General features: G+C 43.6%; 1 protein-coding gene across 1 annotated transcript; it reads right to left on the bottom strand.

Annotated features, from left to right (window-relative positions):
• Positions 1–4326: 4326 nt before the first annotated feature.
• Positions 4327–7329, bottom strand: kbtbd13b (kelch repeat and BTB domain containing 13b). Its single transcript, XM_021598811.3, has one exon. It carries the CDS (start codon positions 6516–6518, stop codon positions 5034–5036), a length of 1485 nt encoding a protein of 494 aa, XP_021454486.3. The 5' UTR covers positions 6519–7329; the 3' UTR covers positions 4327–5033.
• Between the last annotated feature and the right edge of the window lie 2558 nt (positions 7330–9887).

Below are 9887 nucleotides of genomic sequence, written 5' to 3'. Positions count from 1 at the left end.
CATTTAGTAACAAAAATACAATTAGAAATCAACATCATCAACATTAGTAAGTGTGTAGTCATGACTACAGGTGACTGGCCTAAAATAAAACAGGTATTTTTATCCTTCTAATCTTTCCTTGGAGTTATTCCTCTTTGAGGGTCTAGGCTGGGTAAGGTGATTGTAAACTGTACATTATCGAAACAAGGTTGATGCCTATATAATATGATTGATTGATGAGCAACATAAAAAATGGTAACCTGCCGATGACAGTTGTGTATGCTATTACACTCACGGTTGACCAGGTTCTTTCTGAGCTTCAGTCTGCATTCACTGCTTTACAACAACAACAACAAATTGGAACTGAAATATGTGCTGAAATGCAGATAAACCCAAGTGTATGTTACTCTATAGAACACGTAAAAATGTATCTGATGATTTGTACTTTGGATGGTGCCGGCATTGACCGTATCCTCGCTTATAAATATCTATGCATCTGGATAGTGTCACACCTGCTTCCGCTCTAAGGCGCCAGGCTCCCCGGCATTATGCACTCCTGCCACCATCATTACGCACACCTGCCTTCCCTCCGTCATGCGCATCAGTGATTATTGGACTCACCTGGACTCAATAAGCTGTTAATTACCTCCCCTATATTTGTCAGTTCCCCACTGCTGCATTAATGCTTGTATGTCTTTGTATACCCGTGCGCTGACGCTTAAATCAGTTTGACCAAATTTCTATCAGCATGTTAAATGTGCAACCAGAGGGAAAAGAACTCTGGACCACCTTTACTCCACACACAGAGATGCATACAAATCTCTCCATTTGGCAAATCTGACCATAATTCCACCCTACTGATTCCTGCTTACAAGCAAAAATTAAAGAAGCACCAGTGACTAGATCAATAAAAAAGTGGTCAGATAAAGCAGATGCTAAGCTACAGGACTGTTTTTCCAGCACAGACAGGAATATGTTCCGGGATTCCTCCAATGGCAGGAGTACACCACATCTGTCAATGGCTCACATCAACACCATCATCCCAGAAACCCTAGACCCACTCCAATTTGCATACCGCCCCAACATGTCTACAGATGATGCAGTCTCCATTGCACTCCACACTGCCCTTTACCACCTGGACAAAAGGAACACCTATGTGAGAATGCTATTCATTGACTACAGCTCAGCGTTCAACACCATAATGCCCTTAAAGCTCATCAATAAGCTAAGGACCCTGGGACTAAACATCTCCCTCTGCAACTGGATCCTGGACTTCCTGACGGGCCGCCCTCAGTTGGTAAGGGTAGGTAACAACACATCCGTCACGCTGACCCTCAACACAGGGGCCCCTCAAGGGCCCCTCAAGGGAGCCCCCTCCTGTACTCCCTGTTCACTCATGACTGCACGGCCAGGCACAACTCCAACACCATCATTCAATTTGCCGATGACACAACAGTGGTAGGCCTGATCACCGACAACAACGATGAGACAGCCTATAGGGAGGAGGTCAGAGAGTTGACCATGTGGTGCAAGGATAACAACCTCTCCCTCAACGTGATCAAGACAAAGGAGATGATTGTGGACTACAGGAAAAAGAGGACCGAGCACGCCCCCGTTCTCATCGACGGAGCTGCAGTGGAGCAGGTTGAGAGCTTCAAGTTCCTTGGTGTCCACATCACCAACAAACTAACATGGTCCAAGCACACCATGACAGTCGTGAAGCGGGCACGACAAAACCTATTCCCCCCCAGGAGACTGAAAAGATTTGGCATGGGTCCTCAGATCCTAAAAAAGGTTCCACAGCTGCACCATCGAGAGCATGGTTGCATCACTGCAAGGTACTACAGAGGGTAGTGCGAACGTCCCAGTACATCACTGGGGACAAGCTTCATGCCATCCAGGACCTCTATATCAGGCAGTGTCAGAGGAAGACCCTGAAAATTGTAACAGACTCCAGCCACCCTAGTCATAGACTGTTCTCTCTGCTACCACACGGCAAGCGGTACCGGTGCACCAAGCCAGGTCCAAGTGGCTTCTAAACAGCTTCAACCCCCAAGCCATAAGACTCCTGAACATCTAGTCAAAGGGCTACCCAGACTATTTGCATTCCCACCCCCCCTCCCCACACACACACACTTTCCACTCTCTGTTGTCATCTATGCATAGTCACTTTAATTAACTCTACCTACATGTACAATCTACCTCAACTAACCGGTGCCCCCGCACATTGACTCTGTAACGGCACCCCCCTGTTTATATTGTTATTTTTTACTGCTGCTCTTTAATTACTTGATACTTTTCTCTTATTCTTATCCGTATTTTTTGAAACTGCACTGTTGGTTAGGGGCTCGAAAGTAAGCATTTCACTGTCACTACACCAGTTGTATTAGGCGCATGTGACTAATAAAATGTTATTTAATTTAATTTGTTCCTGTCCTGTTACCTGTCATTTCCGCATTAAATGTTCAACTCCCCGTACCTGCTTCTCATCTCTAGCGTCGCACCTTACAGATAGATGAAAATCTATCTCTTTAAAAGCATATTGATGAGTTAGTTAAGAAGTTAAGAATAAAAAGGGTCTTCTATAGAAATAGGTCCTGCCTCTCGCTCAATAGCAGAAAGCAGATTATTCAGTCGATGTTCCTACCAGTTCTAGACTATGACAACATTATCTATATGAATGCAGCTGCCACTATATTAAAGCTGTTAGATGCAGTTTATCATGCTTTATTACGGGAAATAGGTTCAGTATGCATCCCTGCGTTCTTTACCAGAAAGTAGGCTGGCCCTCTTTGGTAGGCCGATTCATTGCTCTCTTTTTATTGATAAAGCTCTCTTACAAAAAATTCTGCTGTACCTAACATCATCAATAACCTTTAGACGTACAAGTTACCATACCCAGTCTCAGGGATCGCTAACTCTAGAGATCCCTTTGGTCTCCTCAGAGTTAGGTAAATCTGTGTTTAGTCTTTGCACCCCATGTATGGAACAATCTACCACTAGATGTACTGGTGCCTCTCGGGCAGTTCAAATTGTTGATTGGGGCCCTCTTTGCTGAGGTATGTGGTTGTTTTTCTTGAGTGTGTTTTCCAATCTTGTATATTTGTATTGCGCTGTATTTGTCAATTGTGTATACGCAGGGCTCCCTTGTAAAAGAGACCTTATTCTCAATGGGACTCCCTGATAAAATACATGTGAAAAACAAAAAAATAAAAGAATGGGAAGGGTAGTATAACAGTGATCTGGAGAACACACAGATCATGTAGTAACACGCTAATAATGTGATGCACAGATCAGATGTTCATATGAAGGTCATGCAGACCAATAGTCCTTTCCACACTCCAGTAGTCTGTGCATGATTTGTGTGTTTGGCTCCAGCTCTAGACTGTCGAGACGTTAGCTTGCACGCCTCTCTGCTGGCGTCTAGCAGGCAGATGGGAGGGGTGGTGGAGGACGCTACATAAGGACGCTGTCCCCGCCTCACCCCTGGGCTTTTCATTTTGAGTCAGGATGGACATATTTAACATTGCTGGCTGCGGTGGCGTGTACCCAGCTGCCCACTGTGCCTATCTCTGCCTGGTATACACAGCGCTTATACTCCCACACACTCTCAGTCAGTCGATGCCAACAGGAAACCAAGGCTGCAGCCCGCTAAAAACAGAATCTTTGTGTTACGGGAAAACTACAGTAGCTCTGAAACGCAGAGGAATGGGAGCTAAGAAAGAGCTTGGACATGACTGATGAGAGGGATGTTGTTGTGCATTGTGGTCGAATCACTGACGTGGATGTACTGACTGAGACATATTTCTTGAGTCAAATTGAAAAAATAATGCTCTATGCTGAAGGTTCCTTAGTCTGTGGATCTGGGCTCTAGATGAATGATAATGGTAGATTAATTGTCACGTGAAAGAAACACAAATAACTCATCTTTACAACACAACATAGCATATAACTTAATTTACCATTTCTAAATGATGGCATGTGACTTGCAATCCCTAAGTAAGTCCTACAAAACCACATGTCCTGGTGTGTTTAATGATGTTTTCTAATTACAGCCTGCCCATGGCTGCCCTGATTCAACCCAAGTCTTTCTTTCTTTGAATCTGGCTACCGAAAACATGGGTTTTACACCAAGCTTATTTTACACCAAGCGTAATCAAGATATTTTACAATGTTCGCCTAAATTGAGCCTTGAATGCATTGTTGTCCTAACTTGACCCATGAAAGCTCTCCTCCACTTGAAAATGCGAATATCCCTTTGAACAAGGTTATGACAGGATTTTCCACTGTTATATCTTACTGTTTATATTACAAATAAAACATAATTGAAAAAAAAAACACCCAGAGTGCAGACCTGTGTCCTTTTTTATTTCAAAGAGACATATATCGCATTCCTGGATATTCAACACACAGTGATGAAACACATCAACTGAGGAACAAATGTACCTGTCACATAGGTCTGACACACACATACGTATTGATCTTTTAGACCTGGCAATGATTTGCGGGGCCTCAAGGGCGGCAGGTAGCCAAACAGTTAGAGCTTTGGGCCAGTAACCGAAAGGTTGCTAGTTTTAATCTCCAAGCCGACTAGGTGAAAAATCTGTCAATGTGCTCTTGAGTAAGGCACTTAACCCTAATTGCTCAAGGGTTGCTCTTGATAATGGCTGACCCTGGCCCCACTCTCCGAGGGTGTCTCAGGGGGATTTGGGATATGAAAGAAAACACATTTCCAACTAACACATGCATATAAAACACACTTGTACATGTGTGAAGTAGGACAAAAATTAGCAGCCACCATATTATTATTATTATTCACACTTTCAAGAAACGGTCACACAAATCCACATGAAAGTCCAAATATATCTGAATCTATCTCAGTTGTAGGTCTTTTCATTGAGGCAATGTTTAGTTTGGTTTTTCAAAGTCATACTCTGAGACTATATCCATCCCTTTGCCGGTTTGCTCAGGTGGCATTTAATTATCGCATATAAGATCCCATCTACCTCATCTTCTCAAGGGAATGTCAGATCTGATCAGGGGAATCTTTTCTCTCAACATTGTCCATATCCATCTGGGATGCCATTCAATATGGACCCTCTGCGTCCCTTGGGAATCCTAAGAAAAAATGTCCACAAGGAGCCACTTCTTGGGAAACCCTTCATCTGGTTCCTGGGCTTCCACGTTTTCCCCTCAATAGCGTACTCCAAAGTCATGGTTCGGTTCAGCGTGTAAGCCGAGTCGCCTCTCACCACGGCTGTGAACAGGGAGCCTTTGCTATTGGCAAAGTGCCCTGGCAAGGCTGTCCACTGGCCTGTGGTGAGGTTGTAGCAGTCCATCATGCATCTCAGGAAGTCATCTTGTGGCCCGTTACGCATGACATACAGGTTATCCCGGTGAGCCACCATGGCATGGCCGTAGCTCTGATGCCTTATCAAAGTGCTGACAAGCAACCACTGGTCTGTCCTGGGCAGGTATTCATAGATTTCGGTGGTCTCCATGGGCTTCCACAAGCACACAAATATCCGGCCCATGCCCTTGGTGCACGCTGCTCCGGTGACTGGTCGAGGCAAATGTGCCACAAATGACCACCTTCCAGTCGCAACTTCATAAGTTTCCACTGATGACATGATTGTTCGCTCGTACTCGCCCCCAATGGCATAAAGACATCCATCCAGTCCCACGAGAGAGAAGTTGTACCGCAACTGTTTTGGACTGGCTATCATGGTCCACTGGTCAACCTCCACGCTGTAGCAGAAGCAGGTGTCCACAGCGTACTTGCGGGCACCCTGCACCTGTATCCCTCCCACGACATACAGCTTGTTGTCCAAAACGGTCAGTCCGGCCATAGAGGTACTGGCCTCTAGGGGTAGGTCTGTGAGGACCTTCCAGTTTTTCCCCTCATCGTCCAGGTAGCACAAAGTCCTGTTGCCAGTGTGGATGGTTTCATCCACACCACAAGTCGAGTGGGCTCCAACTGCTACAAATGCGCTAGGAACCAGTGACTCTACATACCGAACAAGTTCTGTCGGTAAGCTTTTCCTGACTTCGACCTCTAAGTCATGGTACATGTTCCGGATAAACAGTGCAGCAGCATGGTAGAGGGTCATTAGGCCAAAGGTTGCTGCGGTGTGATACATTAGCAAACAGTTATCAGAGTCGATCAGGTCCGTGAGATGTTTGGCAAGAAGCTCCACCTGCAGGAAGGCAGCGCATTCTATGGCCTCCACGATTTCGTCAGCATCCAGGATAGGTCTCTTGCCTCGTAAAACCACCAGTGCGATCAAGAATCCTCGAGCACACAAACCCTTCAAGTGGATTTCCTCCTGCCGGCATTCTTTCATCCCTGAACGGTAGAGAGCTTGGAAATACTCACAGCTCTTGACCAGGAAATCTCTCTCTTCTGTAAAAACAGAACCCTCCACTACTAACTTTAACTTGGCTATCCCTAAATCATGTCCTGGGACCCGATATGGCAAATCCCTTTCGCGCACTGCATTATCACAGCTGTTCCATTCCATAGCCTCATTGTTAGACATTGCGGTTGTTATTCCTCCAATTATATAATTACAATATTTCAATCACAGACTAAGTTAAACGAACAAGAGATGACAACATTTCCGAAAGACTTTTCTCTAGAACGGAACAAAACAGAAGTGGGTCTGCATATAGTCGGTCTACTCCAAAGGGAGGTTCCATTCTTTTCACAGCTATGGAAATAGCACTAGCTATACATAGCACAGGACCAGCAACAGACATCAGTTGCGTGTTGAGGTCAGAAAAGCAAACAGCGTCCCACCAAAAAGGAGGTCAGGGATATCTGTTAAAAAATGCAATACATCAAGAATATTGTGTTTGCTGACAACTCTGTCATTCATGAACAATGGTAAAGGCCAAAGAAATGTCAATTCAGGTCAAATTAATTTAATCTATACTTGAGGGTTAAGTTTAATGCTATTACAGCTATCTACGGAACTCTGGATGACAGTAAGGTCAACCTTTAATTATAATGCAACTAACTGGAGATGTTACTGTACGCAGCAAATAAAATATTAGAAATATGCTACTAAGAAATAAGATGTATCACATTAACCACACCGTGGAATAGTATGACCCACATTTTAAAAGATAAATATTCAATCTATTGAATAAGCTCTGCCTTAGTAAATGGTCATGATTTCTGGCTCAATTTCAATCACAATGGCAACAAGCCTTTCAGATTAAACATCTCTAATAACACTTTAATGGGGCTTCTCAGATGAGGAAGCAGCCTGCTACACTCACATTCGTAATCAAAGGTAATTAACAAAGCCCGGAAGCGTGGAAACGGGGTAATTGTAAGGTCAAAGGTCGCCCTGAACTGCATTAAAGTCTCTTCGTGAAGTTAACCCTCAGCCCCACTTATTGAAACTCATTAGCTTCACTCACCCAGACAGCATGGCCCTTCTGGTGCCAGCCATCGTTTCCATGGAAACTGGCCTCCAAGACGTCTTCTCTGTTGTCGCACTTTGAGCTCTGACCTGTGGAGGTCACATGATCTAATCTAAGTCAAGAGTCTTCTCATGCCTGTACTCCTGTGCAACGCACCACCACGTGGATGCACTCAAGGCTTAAATCCATTCACATGGTCATCATAATGTATGACTGTCAGTCATGTTGACAAAATTAAGTGCTGTTGAAAGTGTGAGTTTAGTCACTCATAGCAACTAAATCATGTGCTAATGTACTACATTTCACACTTACATAAATATATACACATCTATACAGTATTTACACATATATACAGTCATACAGTATTCATATCTTGAAGGAGACTATGATTGTCACCCTGTGAAACTATCATGAAGCACCACAACATGCGTACTATCAACATTATTAAGACAAGATGTAACTAGCAACATAGGGAGACACAATCAGAGGTGATTTAAGTCATATACTTCTCACAGTGCTGTATGTTGTTCACTTCCTAGTCTACAGATGTTGACCTCAACACAAACAACTAGGTGAGGAGGAGTCAGCTGACCACTGTCAGCCAACCAGTTTAGATGATGAGGGCGGTTGTTAGGGAGAGTCAGCTGACCACTGTCAGACAATCAGTTTAGATGATGAGGGCGGTAGTAAGGAAGAGTCAGCTGACCACTGTCAGCCAATCATTTAAGATGATGAGTCATAGTGAAGCAGACTAATGAGGCAGAAGTCACATTGACCTCAATGTTTTTGTTTTGACAACCCTCCTCCCCCTCCCGCACCCCAACACCACTACTACAACGCACGCACACACACACACACACTTTCACAGTATTAAAAGTCATTTGTATCAGACTGGATTGCTGTTGTGTTGTAATGCCATTTTGTAAGGAGACTATTATGAAAGCTGGGTCACACACAAGCTCCAGGGACTCTCATAACCAGATTGTCCTGCACCAACTGAACGAGGCATTTCATGAAGTGTTGGTTATTGTATGCATTTTCAAATCATGTAAAGTTTATGAAATGAATTTCACAAGCGTCTGTGCCTACAGGGTGTTTGCAGGTGCAGGCATGCATTGAATTCCAAAGAGTAAACGTAGTCAAAGGAATTTGAATCCTCTCAAAGTCCAAAATGTGCCAGAGGATGATAAAGTAGAATCACATAGTGGAGATGTTTTCCCGTTTAGTCCAACCCTTTCAATCCCAAAACACAGGCCATCCATGAAATCAAAGGTATATGTTAAGAAGCTGTATACTGTTTGTTTACAATTGCTTTGTTTACAAACATTGGAATAAGACAAGCTTATGTTTGGGGTTCTGATGGGGCACGGCAGTTGAAATAAGCTCATGAGGCATTTATAAGTCATTTTCTTAAATAATCAATGGGTATATATCCTTAACTAAAAAAATAAAAAATGTATGTAGCATCTGCAGACTGCCCCTTTAATACACATAAATATATACACATCTATACTGTATTTACATATATATACAGAGACATACAGTATACAGGAAACATAAATTCATATCTTGAAGGAGACTATGATTGTCACCCTAACATAGGGAGACACAATCCGAGGTGATTTAAGTCATATACTTCTCACAGTGCTGTATGTTGTTCACTTCCTAGTCTACAGATGTTGTAACACTCCCATTAGACCTCAACACAAACAACTAGGTGGGGGGCGGTAGTGAGGAAGAGTCAGCTGACCACTGTCAGCCAACCAGTTAAGATGAAGAGTTAAAGTGAAGCGGAATAATGAGGCAGAAGTCACATGACCTCAATTTTTTGTTTGGATAACCATCCTCCCCCTCCCTGCACCCCCAACACCACCACGCTCTCACACCAACACACACACTTTCACAGTTTTAAAAGTAATTGGTATCAGACTGGATTGCTGTTGTGTTGTAATGCTATTTTGTAAGGAGACTATTATGAAAGCTAGGTCACACACAAGCTCCAGGGACTCTCATAACCAGATTGTTCTGCACCAACTGAACGAGGCATTACGTGAAGTGTAGAATTTTCAAATAATAAAAGGTTTATGAAATGAGTTTCACATGGCCGGCTCTAGCCTTTTGGGGGCCTTAAGCAAGATTTGGTACGCCCCTTCCCACTCCACACCTTGGGGCAAAACGTTTTTTAAGTACATTTCCTGCAATTGTACACATTTTGCCATGGGGCGTAGAGAAAATGTTGCAGTTTGAAAGCAAGTTTACATCACTTCTACAAGTTCTGCCATGACTTATGCCATGTTAACATGATATCTGAGTGAAAATGACTAACAAAATCAACGGGGGCCCCCTGGAGATCAGGTCCCTGGGCACATGACCTCCGTGCCCGTTCAGTTTTCGGCCATGATTACTACATGTTTAGATAACTGGCTAGACTAACTACCAATAAAAAAAGTGTTAGCCGACATGGCTAATTGAGTGAC

Source organism: Oncorhynchus mykiss, chromosome 4 (assembly GCF_057628025.1).
Source record: "Oncorhynchus mykiss isolate SJ-2025 chromosome 4, ASM5762802v1, whole genome shotgun sequence".
In the NCBI taxonomy this organism is placed as follows: Eukaryota; Metazoa; Chordata; class Actinopteri; order Salmoniformes; family Salmonidae; genus Oncorhynchus; species Oncorhynchus mykiss.
The sequence above is the reverse complement of the archived record's forward strand: the minus strand, read 5'-3'. Positions and strand labels throughout refer to the sequence as shown.